Here is a 16,828-nt window from a genome sequence, read left to right as displayed (position 1 = left end):
GCAAAAATTAATTATATCAAGAGTATAGCACTCTCACTACAGAACCAGTCATGTGTGTGTGTTGGCATCCGTTAGTCTCGAGAGACGATGGAACTGCGCCCATGAGAGATGTCCCAGTTGGTGGTTGTGCAGCGTCTGCTGTGGCTAAGTTGTCCAATGCGAGAGTGGCAGTCCCTGCTGCACTTGCTGAACTTGAAGGTTGTGTCAGGTGTTGGTTGAAGCTGCTTCTTCTTCCTCTGCGATCGTCTTTCATCAGTTAGCAAGCATTGCTTGTCCTCTCCGGCTTTCAGACCAGTGATCAGAGCATGTTGCCAGCTTGATCTGTCTAGAGCGAGCTCTTCCCACGTGTTGACATCAATATCAAGGGCTTTCATGTCGTGCTTACAGACATCCTTGAAGCGGAGATGTGGCCGTCCGATCGACCTTTTGCCAGAGGCGAGTTCCGAATAAATAATGTCTTTGGGGATCCGTCCGTCATCCATCCGACGTACATGGCCCAGCCATCTGATGCGACGTTGGCGGAAGAGTGTGATCATGCTGCGAATCTTGGCACGCTCGAGCACCTCGTTGTTTGTTACTCGATCGCTCCAGGTGATCCCGAGAATGCGTCAGAGGCATCGCATGTGAAAGGCGCTCAGTCTTTTCTCTTGTGAGGAGTACAGAGTCCAGGTTTCACTGGCATACATGAGAGTGCTTAGCATGCATGCACGGTACACGGTGATCTTAGTGTTCATGGTCAGCATGCTGTTGTTCAACACTCTCTGCGACAACCTGGAGAGAGTTGTTGATGCCTTTCCGATCCGCTTGTTGAGCTCAGCATCGAGCGAGAGGTTGTTGGTGATGGTAGAGACGAGATACATGAACTGACTCACCACCTCAAGTTCGTAGTTGTTGATGATGATGCTTGAGGGGTCCGCGTCCTGAACCATCACGTTTGTTTTCTTTAGGCTTATGGTTAACCCAAACTCATCGCATGCTTTAGCAAAGCGGGCCATCAGGCGCTGAAGCTCAGCTTCTGTATGGGTGGCTAGAGCAGCATCGTCTGCGAAGAGCATGTCCCTGATGGTTACCCGACTTTGCTCTTTGCCTTCAGTCGTGCCAGGTTGAACAGTCTGCCGTCTGATCGTGTGTTCAGGTAAATCCCTTCTGTGGACGTCCCAAAGGCGTGCTTGATCAGGATTGCAAAGAAGATGCCGAAGAGCGTGGGCGCAAGGACAGAGCCCTGTTTAACTCCACTGCGGATGTCAAAGGGGTCTGATGTTGAGCCATCATACTGCACTGTGCCTTTCATGTCATCGTGGAAGGACTGGATCATGCTTAGCAGCTTTGGAGGGCAACCAATTTTCACCAGGATTGTGAAGAGTCCGTCTCTGCTGACCAGATTGAATGCCTTGGTGAGGTCTATAAATTCCAGGAAGAGGGGTCTGTGTTGTTCTTTGCATTTTTCCTGCAGTTGCCTGACAGAGAAGATCATGTCGATTGTGGACCTCTCTGCGCGGAACCCGCACTGCGACTCTGTGAAAACTCTGTCAGCAAGCGTCTGCAGTCTGTTCAGGATGACGCGTGCGAAAACTTTACCCACGATGCTGAGTAGTGATATGCCCCTGTAGTTGTTGCAGTCACTTCTGTCGCCCTTATTCTTGTACAGGGTTATGATGTTAGCATGTCTCATGTCCTGAGGCACTACCCCCTCGTCCCAGCACTGGCAGAGGAGGTCGTGCAGGTGTGTGAGAAGCACGCTACATCCACACTTGATGAGTTCTGCTGTGATGCCATCCTTCCCTGGGGCTTTACCTAGGGACAGATTCTCTAAGGCCTTCTTTAGTTCATCTACAGTAGGTTTCTCGTCCAGTCCGGCCATTGGAGGGAGGTTTTCAATGGCGTTGAGGGCATCATTGTTCACATGGTTCTCTTTGGAGTACAGTTCGGAGTAGTATTCCACCCAACGCTCCATCTGGTTTCCCTTGTTGTGGATGGTATCGCCTGTGGCAGACTTCAGTGGTGCTGTCAGTTCCTTCGTGGGACCCATTGCTTTCTTTATGCCATCGTACATGCCTCTGATGTTTCCAATATCTGCTGCTGACTGGATACTCTGACAGAGCTGAAGCCAGTATTCATTGGCACACTGCCGTGCTAATCTCTGCACCTTGCTTCTGGTAGACCTGTATGCCTGTAGTGTCTTCTGACAGGGGGATCGCTTGTATTGCAGGTGAGCACTGCGACGCTCTTCTATGGCTGGCATGAGTGTGGCAGAGTTAGCCTCAAACCAGTCATTGTTCTTTGATTGCTTCTTACCAAAGATATGTGTGGCTGTGCAGTATACAGTCTCTCTGATGTAATCCCATCTTTCTTTGGCACTGCCGTTGGGGGGTTCAGAGTCAAACGTCTTGGAAAGAGCATATGTGCATTCCTCAGCCTTGTCTGGATATGATGTCTTGCTCACATCAATGCGTGGTTGACCCTCTTGCCTAGAGCGGTGGATCTTCTTTGGCTGAAGCTTCATTTTGCAGCACACCAGCGAGTGGTTGGTGTCGCAGTCAGCACTGTGGACGGTACGGGTAAGAAGCACACCCTTCATGGCTGACCGTCTTGTAATGATCAAGTCCAGCTGGTGCCAGTGTTTAGACCGGGGATGCCTCCAAGACACTTTGTGTTGTGGCTTTGTCTGAAAGAATGAATTAGTGATGCTGAGTTCATGGTACGAGCACATCTCTAGAAGGCGCAGCCCATTCTCATTCATCTTCCCAACGCCAAACTTGCCAAGACAGGAGGGCCAAGAGTCATGATCGGCACCCACCCTAGCATTGAAGTCGCCCAGCAAAATCAAGTTCTCTTCCTTGGGAATTTTGTCGATGCGCGAGTTTAACTCATCATAAAACTCATCCTTGGTATCTGTGGCGGATCTTAGTGTGGGAGCGTATACACTGATCAGGTTGACAGGCCCGTTTGTGATGTGGAGACGGAGGGATAGCAGTCTTTCATTTCCTTGTTGGCAGGGTTCTATCATTCCCAGCAGAGTGTTCCTGACAGCGAATCCAACACCAAACCCTCTGGCTTCATCTGTGCTCTTTCCTTGCCAGAAGAATGTGTAGTTCTTTTCTCTGAGGGACCCAGAATCTGGTAGTCTTGTCTCCTGGAGTGAGGCGATGTCAACCTGGAGCCTTGCAAGTTCGTCGTTGATGACTGAAGTCATACGAACATCACTGATTGTCTGGAGATCATCTGAAAGCCCAGTCAGCATGGTCCGGACATTCCAGGTACCTAGCTTGAGGATTGAAGGATTATAAGGATTAAATGTTGATTTAAATTTCCAGGTCCTATCTATATATAAGGATTATAACCGGTAAACTGCTGCTTCCCGTGTTGTGTCGACGCTATGGAGCGAAGCTGGAGTGTCCTCTCCAGGGTGCAAGCCTGGGCAGGGTGATTTGGAGAATCAACTGTTGCCCATGCAGCTGATCCCCCCTCTCCACGCAGCTGATGGATCCAAGGGAAATGACTTGAGGACCAGTCATAATAACACTTTTATTGCTATAAGGTACTTCATCACAACCCTCTCTCTATAACTGGTGCACAACGGGGTCTAATAATACAGACCGCACTATAAGTGAGTTACCATGGGACCTCCAAAAAATAAAAAGTGATGCCACCCTTGCTAGACATCGAGGAAACTGGGGGGGGGGGATGCAAACTCGACTGTTTAATGACTGAATCCTCATTTTATAATCACACTGAGAATAATTGTTAATAAAGCGCTTTTTCTAACAAAGTTGTTCATTTCATTATTCTCTTTAAATTACATTTATTTTCAAGATGGCCATCATATGAAAGATTTATACATTATTCCAACTGGTTTCAACAAACATTTGTGTATTATGTCACTGCATTTTTTTGTTGTTGATTAATCTGTCTGGTTTCCTGAGTAGTATGCAATAGTGGCATGCAAGGCAGGGAATCTACCAAGCAGGGAACCAGACTAACAGTTGATAAACCACCAAATAAGATTCTCTTTTTCACAAACAGCAACATTTATTTCATGAGACATTCATCTACATCAATATTCAATATTTGTATTGTTCAATTAGTAAAATATTGATGCCCTGATTTCATTGCAAGTAACAGTGAAACTTCTTATCATTCCTGAGGATTTCTCTAAGTGCCAGTTCAGAAATTCTCTGAAACTTACTTCTCCACAATGGTTGATATTTGTGAGACAAAGGTCTTAATTTTATGAAATATTCATTTCATTTGGTTGCCTTGCTATTTTTGATCCAATTTATGATCGAGTAGGTTAATTTAAGGTAGTTTAATTATATTATGTACACAAAAGCATTTATAACAGTGTTCAACTGAGTTCACACAACATTATACATGGGTCTCTATATTTTACGCATGTAGGATTTTCATGTAGAAATTTCTTTTTATTCTATCTCATTTGTATGATACAAAAGATGCAATTATTAATACAGAGATCATCTATTAATTCAATGCAACAATACAACAAATACTCCTGCAAGTCAGATATCAAAACACGGTCAGCACTTATTTAAGTTTTCACATAAACATTCACAGACATAACTGTTATGGCAGAATGACCCATTTTGCATTAAATGTAAGAGGACACAGTGTGTTTATCACGATTACACGTAAAGAAACTAAAAGGTATAACTAAACCACAAACTTCAATTGAATTTTTTAAAATTCAATTGGTATTTATTTATTAATGTACTGCCTCAACTAGGAGTAAGTGATATTTTCATTGATCATTGGATATTGTTATTTACAGTGCACTAAGAATGCCATTTTGAAATAAAATCTAACAAATTATATGACTTCTTATTAAAAGTTGATAATTTCATAATGTTGATTTAAATTTCCAGGTCCTATCTACCCTTTTCAACAATATAAAGAGCAATATATAAAAGTTACCAATTTGATAATTATTTTTTTCAACAAATATGGATCAACATTTTGGTAGTTTCTGGTTAAAAATTGCTATACATGCCTGCCCCACATTATACACTCGTGAAAATACCCTTCTTGAAAAAGATTAAGGGGAGACAATGATCTTCAAACTACAAATTTAATGAATTTGTAAATAATCATTTACTATTATTTTAAGGAAAATCAGTAATATTATTACTTTTGTATAAAGTTTTCTATATAATGTTCTTTTTGTGGGGTACATATTCAGCTATGAAGAGCATAAGAAATTGCACAACAACCAATATATGTTTGTTTTAGATTTTTTTACCTTTAGGTATGTGAATTCAACAAAGGATAAACATTTTAACACTTTATCAACAACATTATTCCAAAGCCACCTGATTTGCAGATGTAAATAATACAGTAAGCTTACAAATATTTATTGGTTACTTCTCTTTTTAGTACTGAATCTTCAGAATAGATTACTAAACATAGTGCTATAGTTTTTAAACTGGGTGCTATGGTAGAGTGTGACCCCATCAAATTATATCGCTTCCCTCTCCCATGTCTAATGTTATCTATTCACTCCCAAACCATAAATATATCCAATTTTACAATATTTTATTTTATGATAAAACAAAATATGAACACTAAAGAAATCCTAGAATTTGTGGATGAATAGCTACTTTCTTATGAGTTAACCAAGGAAAAGCTTACAAAAGGCACTTTTTCCTGAATTGGAAGAACCAGAATTACAGCAAATGAATTCTATAAGGTGATAGAAGTGTGCCAAAAGGATAAGGGGAGGAGCCAGAAATGGTCGAATGTAATATTCATTAATCAGGCTGTATCGCTGGAAAGACCAATGCATCTCAGTATGGTCCTGCACCATCTGGAATGTGTAGCTGGAAAATACAACAAAACATTGATGGTGATATATATCTAAATACTGTACAATTTTGAGAATAAACACATAATAGCCAAGGGCCATCTAGCAATGACATATTTCCCCAATCCTCTTTATATGTAAAGACTCCTAATGCCCTATAATCCAATGTTCTGAATTAACAAGAGACACAAGCTTATAACTTAAGTGCTGTATGGTCCAGGACTCTCAGTTCTTTATTGCACCATTTTTTGCACCCCGCTATAATGTGCCCTGCGATAACGCAAATTCGGATATAGCGCAGTTGTGGTGTGACTCCCGAAATTCATTCACACATGAAGAAAAAAAAAGATTTCTTCAAAGCATGTGAAATACAAATTTTTATTATTATTTTAAGGAAGAGACCATGTATAAATTCGAATATAATACGATTGTGGCATGGTTCTTGACATTTTTAATACATGTACGTGTATTTTTTCTACCCGGAAATTTTTTTTTAAAGTGCGAGAAATAGTGTAAAATGTTTATTATCATTTGGGGAAACAGTTTGCGTATAAATTCGAAAATAATATGATCATGGCATGGCTCCTGAAATTTAACAGTTTCACCAGGTTCTTTATGTCAAAATAAACATTATCGGAAATGTTACTTATTACTGATCCATGAGTAAAGCCAGTAAGCCATCTTTGTGATTGTCTTCAATTAATTCTGTATACAATCGTTGCTCAAACAACAGACGACATGTGTTTCTTCTTTAACTGCATACACAACCAAACAGCAGACAATGCGGTGGTTGATAAATTTTTTAATCACAATTTAATTAACATCAAAAACATGAAAGCCACTAACATGTTTGCTGGGCTTGGCGGTGTTATTAGACGCAATCAGTTGACCTGTAAATAATGTCCACTTCATTAGCTGGAAATTGAAAGGGTATGAAATTGTACATGCATTCAGCTTAAAAATCTTTATAAAAGTATTTTTCACACGTTTCTTTCAATATTCACAAAATCTGAAGTAAAAGTTGTATTCACGCTGAAAGCATGTGTTGTTTATTAATTATTCTTGCTGTAGTCATTGAAACGAATAGGTGTGCAAGTGTTAATTATTGGGAATTTACAATGGATAAAGGTACACAGAAGCGCATATGATAAAATTTTAGAAGTATGAAATTTTTCCAGTTACCGGTCATAGACCCTGGAACGTAATGAACTGTACATGTGCTTTGTCTTTCTTACGCTAATTTTGCTGTTAATTTTTCCCATTGAATTTAGACACATAATGATCTGTGCCAAATTTACTGAATAATTTAAATATGTATGCAATTTTTGCAATGGAATTACATGTATTATGGATTAACTGCATGCCACGATGGTACAATATCAGACGGTAAGTAAACGGTGTTAATACTCTGTTCATGCTATATATTAGAAGTTTAATTCAGACACAATGATCTGTGACAAAATTATTGACTATTTTAAATCTGTGTACAATTTTTAATGGAATTACATGCATTATGGATGAATTGCATGCCAAGACAGCATGATAGTAAATGGTGTTGATACCCTATTCATGATATACATTAGACATGAATAAATGTATATGTGCCAATGCATTATTCTCTGAAAAAAGTAAAATACGATAAAACCCCACATTAACATGACCACGCTATTAATGCTATCCAATTTTTGGGACCCCAATTATTGTGTTATAGCGGGGTTCCACTGTACATATCACAAAAAGGCACCTCTGCACAACTACCATGACATATTTGACATAGATACAGTCAGACCAAATGCTCCAGAAATGTAATGTTTATGGATGACAGACATATGGATTGCTTTACTGCCCCATGCTGCATACTGAACGAATGGGAAAATAAAATAACGTTGTTGTTGTTGTAGGGTTAACGCCATTTATCAGCACACGATAGGCTATACATGGCGGCCAGTATTAATGGTGGCGGAAGAACTCGGGAAACCCTGGAAAGACCCACCAACCCACGACAAACTACTGGCAAGCTTTCTCACATACCCACATTGGCTGAATCCGAGACTCGAATCCACACAGACAGAGGTGAGATGGCAGTGATCCATAACGGAGAGCCCTTTAGACCACTCGGCCTTTTGGGGCCCCATAAAATAAAGTATATATGGAAATTAGTGCACAATGTATTAAAAATGATTTGGTTTGGTGTTTGATGGCACAGCAAAAGATTTGGTACCATGGCCACTGGAGTAATATGCCTTGACAAGTACACACTACAGTATATTTAAAAAGTAAATTAAGTACACAACTGTGTGCTAAAGAAAAGTGATGTAAATGAAAAACTGTTTCCATTTTTTGGCAATGGTTCAAAGTCTAATTACGTGATTCACGTCACTATTTCCTATTTTCATATAAATATTTTCCCTGACTTCAAGAACTGATATGCAGACAAAATCCATATTGTCTTGAGTTGATTCTTCTTATGTTGAGCTAGTAAACCACAGAAACATTGAATGAATTGTTAGTTAGAGTCTGAACGTAAATTATGCCATTTCTCTCCAGACTGGCAATGTGTGTAATTCAGAAAAAGAGCCATTAAAATAATCTGAACATAAATTGTGAATTTGACTTATTGGCACTCTAGACAGAAATATACACTTAATTAGATTTTGAACCATTGCCAAAAAATATAAACATTTTTTCATTTACATTACTTGGCATGTTTAAATGATGAGGAAAATGAAGAAGAAAGAATCCAAAATAATTCAGTTTTTATATGGGTAACGTAAATATCTTTTTTTTTTTAAATCAAAGAAGGTATTATCATGCCTTAGTATAAAATATAGTTCTGATAAACCTGTTTTATCTTTCACAAATTATAACTATTATATCTAAACTAATTAGCCTCATCACTGGATAATTTAAGTTGACAGGTATGGGAAATACGTCACAAATTTATCTGACAAAACTATAATGTGCCAGCACATCAGCATTCAGTTCTGACCACCAAATCCCAATAGGTCATCTCACATAATTTGCCACACGGTCACAGACCCTGGTCATACATCCCCAAAAGTTCCAGAAAATCACTGAGAATCAAAGACACAGACCACATGTCTCATAATATGTCGGCTGATCACAAACCCAGGACAGACACTGCACAAAGGACCAGCACGTCAGCTTCTAATCAATGACCACAAAAGACTGAAATCTGATGTCACATAATGTGCCAGCAGTACAAGGACCCTGATCTGAGAGATTCTAAAAAGGTAAGTATAATATTTGTTATCAATACAGATTTTCCAAGAATAAAAGCATGCTAGAAACAGAATCATCACGGTGAAACTGCCTGTAATTCATATTTAATGACATAGGCAATAATTTCATTAATTGTGTCTGCAAAGGTTTTGACTGTTTGGTTTGCTTTGGTGTTTTACTGCACAGTGACACAAGTACCTGGTAGGCTGTAATTGGAATCACGTACCTTGTTTAGGGAGTCACTGGAGTAAATAAGATGCAGGCCTAATAGCAATGGTAAGTTAGCAAGAATTTGAACAGTTGTTCTGACGGTAACATCTCTATACACATCGGAGCCCAAGACAGGTTTTCCTTTGAATAGAGAAGCAAGGCCTTTGGTCGAGACAAACAAAAATCTTGTAAAGCCAGATCTTTATGGAATAATTGGGCTTTCATGGTGGTGGACATTCTTACCTGGTGATTTTGTCCACCACTTGCTCACATAATGTTTCTTTCCAAGTGCATGCTCGACAAGAGCCAAACAAAGCATATGTTTCAAGGACAGTCTAATGCAGCAAAAAAGCATTTAATGCACAGGCTTTCAGATCTTTAAATAAAAGGATTAAGGATGAGATCTTGTTATTTCACTTTGTTACAATGAGGTTCACTAGGGACTGACCCCACTGGGGAAAGATGCTAAGAGAAGGCTGATGAGTGAATGGACTATTCTGTGTAAGTACCTAACTCTAAAGGTGTGTCAGCCAGAAGAATAAGCCAAACTGAAATGACATATATGAATCTATATGTGTTGATGATGATTTCACCCTAGACAACTTCAAACAAGAAGGCTAAGATTTGATGATTTTGGTTTACCTATAATTTCAGAGATAATTTGCAGGATAGAATCCTAAGTCATAGGACACTGAAATGCTGCATTCTAGCCCTGCCACTGGCATGATGGAAAGGGTGGCCCAACTACCGGTAATTCTCATTTACTGCAGGAATGAATCCTTGTGAAGGCCAGGGTGATCCTGAGTGGAAGCAATCATTGTGAGAACAAAGACCTTTTGATAACAGTGTCTTAAAAGTACCCTTACAAAGCAATAAAAGATGCCAAAGATGCCACAAGACTGAGATCATTGTCTGACAGAATGTTAGGGAAGGTAATGATGGTTGGGTCATTTTCCATCAAGGCTGAGGGTTACTGGCATTTGTTTCAGGAACAACCCCTTGTTGCAAAGATCCCCATTTTTTATCACCTGTCAAATATGGTGAAGTTGAGGGATGAAGTGAACACTATTTTGCTGAAAGCAGTTAATAAGGTCCAAAATGATTGGTGTCCTGCATTCTATTCCTGAATCTTCCTGGTTGCCAAGAAAGGCATAAAGGAAGTTTTGCACTGTAGCTGATCTCTCCCTTTGAAATCATTTTTTCTAGTGGGACCATTTGGATACCTAATTGTACAAATTAGAGTCATCCTGATATTTCTTCTACATTGCAAATACCTCCAGTTTTGCATAGACCAAGAAGTTTTTATTCAGTTCTGGGTTCTGTTGTTCAGAATCTCTTACCAAACTAAAGTTTTCACCCATGTTATGGGAGTAATAGTGGCATACCTCTATTTACTACGAACACTGATTCTCCAGTATTTAGAGGACTGGCTGGTCCATGATATTCAGATACTGTACCTCCATCAGGATCTGTTCCACTCCATAACAGAGTCCCTTTCCTCACAATAGGGAAAGCATCCAGTGGACTTGTTTGCCACTAGACTGAACAAGAGATTTCCCAATTATATCTACAGTCCCGGACTATAGAACATTGGCAGCTTCCAGTGAGATCAACAGTTTGCATTAACCTTTCCACTTTTCTGACTTCTACCTCAAGTTCTGCAAAAGTCAGAAATTGTACTGCTCATACCATTGTCAAAGCTTCACTGTGACCTCAACAATCATGGCTCGATGATGTCCTAGATTGTTGATGGATCAAGCCAAATCTCTTCCCCAGTGGAGGGATCTTCTGTCACAACATTATCTACCTTCACATTGGGTTTGTCTCAAGTGATCTAGCCATCAAAACAAGCTTTCAGGCCATGTTGCCAGCAACATCATTAAAACCAGAAGAGCCTTGACATCCAAGATCTATGATGCCTGGTGGAGAAACTTCTGTGATTGGTGCAGTAGGAACATGTTGGTCCTAGCTGTCCCGCTGTAACTTCTGTTGCTGCTTCAATTTTGTTCCCTCAAGAACAAAAAATGTTCTATATCAATTGTCAAGGATTGTAGAGATACAATTCAAACATACTTAAATGGCCTTTAACCAAACCCCATATGAACTATCAAGTGAGGCCACCTTTAAGGACCTCTGACTCATGACTGTTTTTACTTGCTCAAGCATCTGCAAGAAAATCAGTGAGATTAGTGCTTTAACTATTGACACAGGCTGCCTCCAGTTTAACTGAAATTACAAATCAATTTCACTCCTTTGTCAACCAGGATTTTCTTCATAGCAGGAAACTATCCACTGACATTGTCAAAATGCCAGATGACTGGTGGAGAGGGAGGGGGCTTGATAGGTCCATTACACTTTTATAGACAGATAAGTACTTAACTTAGAACATCTCATCTTGAACAATAAAATCAAGTACTGTCCATACCTTACTTTGCCATCCTCAAATTATACATAATGAACAATGTACTGCTAATCCCAACCCAATCTATTATTTAAATGCTATCTCAATGGCTGAAACTTGTTTCTTCCCCCATTCTGTTCTCAATGGCTTAAACTTTTGTTTCTTCCCCCTCCGTTTCGGTCTACCTTTTCATCAACTGTTGTGTTTCTTTGTGCATAATATTTATAATTATTCTTTACTAAGAGAGCAACAGAATAATGTCATACCTTTTTCTTCCTCAACTGTGGAATTTCTGCACAGTTATTCTTTACTAAGACAACAACAGAATAATGTCATACCATTACATCATTTATAATTATCGTCAAGGAATTGCACCCAATGCATTCAATACCATAAAATACAGTAACAATGAAAAAAGGCATTCTGCAACCTTGATTTGTGTATAAATACCCAAAAATAGCAATCAGCAGATTCAGCAGCAAGATGTTACACATAAACATGTACAATCCCATCAGCACTGGCACAAAATATTTTCCTGACACTGTTGGACAGCGAGGATAGGTCCCATTTCTGTACAGTTCTGCAACATTGGTACAATCCTGAGTACCTTCCAAAGTAAATTGAAATATGCTTTCAATAATATTTAAATGCCATGAAATTTGTGCTAATTACAATGTGAATTTTGTATATTTGTAATGCACATATTGAATGATGACTGTTGCTGATGTGAATAATATTTCATTTTCAAAAGTTCAATTCTGGTAAAATTTGAATAACTTTATACATTAGTTTGACTGATGTTATAAAAGCAGGCAAAGAATGTGTAGGATTTTGATTGATCGATCTATCAATAAATAAAGAGATAGATGGTTGACAGACAGACAGACTAACAGACAGACAGACAGATAGATAGATAAATAGATAGATAAATCAGAGATATAGCGCTATACCTTCAATTTCTTCCAACATGAGTTCTCCATAAATATTCCAGTATGGCCGCCGGAAAATAGTAATCACAGTGTTAAGGCTGAATTCTGTATTTGGGTACAGAATAGCATGGGAAACAACAGCATAAGCCACAATAAAAACCAATAATATCATTGCAAAAATGGTCAGATTATAAACCTGTAAAAAAAATAGTATTAAATGTTCATTGATGACATAAATAATCGAATCTAATTTTGCAGAAAAAGATATTGTTTAAATTTAACATATAAATTTATCAAACAATCAAAATCATCTGAATATAAATTTATTATTAAACCCTAATTCAACATATTCAGTGCTGAAAAAGTTATTGAGAAGAAATAGAATTTGTAATCAAAGGATAAACTTCGAAATCAAAATGGATGTTAAAACCAAAGTTTGACAGAAATAGGCCAAAATCAAAATTAACCAACAATCACATCGAACTAAATATGGTTTAATTTGATGCAGTCATTTAAAGAACATTTAGCAAAAAAATAATTTCATAATGAGACATGATGGGACATAATTTGACAACATACAGGAAGTAATGGAGGGTCATGGGTATCGCTATATTTCCTCCCTGCATATATAATGGCATGCCAAATGTTACAGCCCATATTTTAGCTGACCATACATAACTGCTATTTTTTGGCAACTGGCCTGAATTGGTTGATTCAACTGTTTACATTTAAAGTGAAGAGGGCACATCTAATTTATGATGAGATGATTACAGTGAAACAAAAGTAAGATAAACTTTAAATGCAAATTTTACTCAATGAGACATTCGTATCTGGTTTTGTTTCTTAGTGTTGTAACCAGTAGGCACTACCAACATTCCATTGATCAATATTTCATCAGATATTGCATCATTTATTGAGACAAGGCACTTAAAAATGTTACCAAATAGTTCTTATTAAAATATGTGAATTTGATGATGTCATTTAAATTAAACAATAAATAAGCAATTACTTTCTATTAAAAATATGGATTGTAATTTTTTCATGCTAAGCAAATGTAAACCCATTATAAAAATTAAAAAAAACATGATCCATGTTGCCACAGTGTTAAAAGCAGGTTAGCACATTATACAGGTCTACTAATGGAGAAAACATTGTAAAACTTTGTCTGGTTTATGAAAATGACATTATCTGTTCATTTGTTTGTCTGCAGAAATGCAATTCACGATGTGTATCAGTCATAAAATCAATTAGACCATAATGGATTTCAGATTGGCATCGTTTTCATTTAGGACATTACAGTCACCGAATGAAGTCTTCGGGTGACAACTCCATGTCAATAAAAACTTTCCATTATGGAGAACATTAATAATATGTTTAAGAACGGTACCGCAATAGACAATTTATATGTAATATTAGCACCGTTTTCAGTTAAGACCAAGAAGATATCACATGGAGTATATTGGTGAAACCCCATGCCATTATATGACCATCCATTCAGGAGAAACAGAAGTAGCAAGGTTTCCAATATGAACACCATGGTGACTATATTATATGCCAGATTAACACCATCTTTTTATGACCTGAAAGACCAACAAATCAACATAAAAGGTCTTCTAGCAAAAAACCCATGTCTATATGTCTTTCCAATCAGAAGGACTAGCAATAACAAGATTTTCACGATGGCTGTCATCATGGCCATATTGGACCACAAATTGCAACTATTTTCATTTAGGACCAGCTAGACACTGGGACTAATGTGTGTGTAAAGGGTTGTGGCAATCCTTCTGGTAGTTTAAGATGAGAAGCCACAACAAACTTGTGCCAACCAACAGATTGATGAAAGACAACTTGTATCCCAAAACCTTTTTGTGGCTGTGACTTGTAGTATCAGTATGCCTACATGCAAAGTGAATTTAGTGTACTTTACACATTCAAAATCAAGCCATTTTATTTTTTTAAATAAAGATATGACCATGTTGACTATTTAACACATCAGTAGCTTGACACAATTCACATTATTTCTTTTGACAAAAAGTGTAATTCTCTGGTTAATCATTTTCCAGAAGAAAAAATCCTGTATATTTAATAACAATCAACAGACTTAGTTTTCGAATGTGTTCAAAGTTAGGACAGCAGTACCAATTTTGACCATTGCAAGATTATTTGATAATTTAAGTTTGCCTTAAGAATTTGAAAGATTCATCCCAAGACTTCCTTGTAAAATATTTGAAGACCCAATCTAAAGTTTGCTACAAAATTATTTTTTAACAACCCCATGCTTGCCTTAAACAGGTATTTGGAAAGAGTTGATTTGATTCCAAAAAATATCCTCGGGACCAATCCAAAAAATGTCATGCCAAACATACTTGCGGTTGTACCCAAAAGTCTTGTACCTGGCAAACTTGGGGTTACATTTTTTAAACAAATATTTCAGGTGATCATGAAATCAATCCCAAATACCTCCTTTTAGGCAAACTTGGGATCAATACTAAAATTCATTTAGCATACAAATATGAAATAGATTTCCAAAAACGTCATTCAGAGAAGGTCTAGATTCATAAACATTTTTCTCTGCATGTTTTGATAGTCTGAAGAATGGTAAACCTGAGCAAGTCAAAGATGGGATTGTTCCAATAAATGAGGATACCTTCAAGAACTATATCTGCAGCAGTTTATTGTTTATTATTGTGACTAGCACCAAAGCATGAGTGGAAGGATCCTTTAGTTTCATCAAAAGCCTCTAAAAATATATTAAATTGTTTCAATGATAATGTTTGTGTGGAAACCATTATACAAAGGAGGAATAACATTTAATTTTCCTCAGATCAGATATTGTGGGTTACATGTATTCAGTGATTACAATTATTCTGATATTTTATTATTAAAGGAACCATGCTTAAAACATTAAAGTAATCAAATACAAATATTTCTAGGTGAATAACATCAATATTTCTTTTTAATATTTCACACACATACCATGCTAACAATCATCACTAGCTTTGGTCCAAGGTCTTTATGCACAGAAAAGATGTGTAGCAGTCTCATGAAAAACGTAAGCAGATTAACTCCAAGGACAACACGGGCAGCTTCTAATGTTTGTGGATTTTCAATACCCCTCAAAATCATTCCAATTACAAATAGTAATATTGTGACAATGTCTAATATATTCCAGCCATCAGTTATGTAACTTTGGAGCTTTGTCTTCAAGGTTGTGGATGCAGTTGTAAAGACCTGTTGAATGAGGGAGTTAATTAGAATCATGTGAAATGAACGGTGATATATAGAAAAGTCTTATGTACAGTATATGTTCTGTAAATTAAGTCTTGACTAAAACCATGATAAAGTAAATGACTTTCAAAGACTAAAACATTTTTTATTTTATTATTTTTACTAAATATCTTTTAGCCTTATTGATGTTAATAACCAACCTTTTAAGAAGTCAATGCATATTCTGGTACTGATGATATCATAAACAAAAGAAAATGTAAGTTTACTTCTAACTTCTCTTTACATTTGCAGCAAATTAAACAACTAAGGTAATGGTCATTGGAAAGCAATTAAATTGAGCACAGGATCACAAAATTTCTTTTATCATAAACAAAAGAAAATGTAAATTTACTTCTAGCTTCTCTTTACATTTGTAGCCAATTAAACAACTAAGGTAATGGTCATTGGAAAGCAATTCAATTGAGCACAGGATCACAAAATTTCTTTTTTAATTATTAATACCAACAGACATAAAGGTGGGGATCGGAATGTTAATACAATATGAAATGAAGATAAAGTATGACCAAATCCTTCACAAAACCTCCAGTACAGCCATGCAACACTATCACATATTCAACCAATGGCTCTAAGGTGCATCAAAATTGTTTTCAACAACTGTTCATTAAAATCAATGCTATAATGGTGTATTTCAACCCTAGTTTCTTTGGAGTATACAGTAGGGCAAGCAGCACAAACCCTTACATGTGGGCACACTAAGCAAAGGTAGATCAGGATCAATGTTGCTTGCAGTTAGACTTGACTTAAATGCAAGTATATACTGTAAAACTAATCCTCAAGATGAGCACACTTATGGAGTTTAATAGCATGTATATTCAACAGCTTTGTACAAACACCTAATGTGGATACTTGTATGGGTAAAATAAAACAAGAATACAAATGCTACTGGACACGTAACAGGCATGTTGCAACTGCATTCTAAGTGTGAAACAATCAGTTTTGCCA

General features: G+C 37.4%; 1 protein-coding gene across 1 annotated transcript in view; it reads right to left on the bottom strand.

Annotated features, from left to right (window-relative positions):
• LOC149791554 (transient receptor potential cation channel subfamily M member-like 2) overlaps positions 1-16,828 on the bottom strand; it is a 206,550-nt gene that overhangs the window by 45,260 nt on the left and 144,462 nt on the right. The window contains exons 21-24 of the mRNA XM_089969446.1: positions 15,575-15,829; positions 12,620-12,794; positions 12,120-12,276; positions 5,644-5,831 (exon numbers count right to left, since the gene is read on the bottom strand). Of these exons, the coding sequence (XP_089825572.1) occupies positions 5,644-5,831; positions 12,120-12,276; positions 12,620-12,794; positions 15,575-15,829 (775 nt within the window). The remainder of the gene's footprint in view (positions 1-5,643; positions 5,832-12,119; positions 12,277-12,619; positions 12,795-15,574; positions 15,830-16,828) is intronic.

This window comes from Sinohyriopsis cumingii, chromosome 9, assembly GCF_028554795.1.
Source record: "Sinohyriopsis cumingii isolate HCF-2022 chromosome 9, ASM2855479v2, whole genome shotgun sequence".
Classification (NCBI taxonomy): Eukaryota; Metazoa; Mollusca; class Bivalvia; order Unionida; family Unionidae; genus Sinohyriopsis; species Sinohyriopsis cumingii.
The sequence above is the reverse complement of the archived record's forward strand: the minus strand, read 5'-3'. Positions and strand labels throughout refer to the sequence as shown.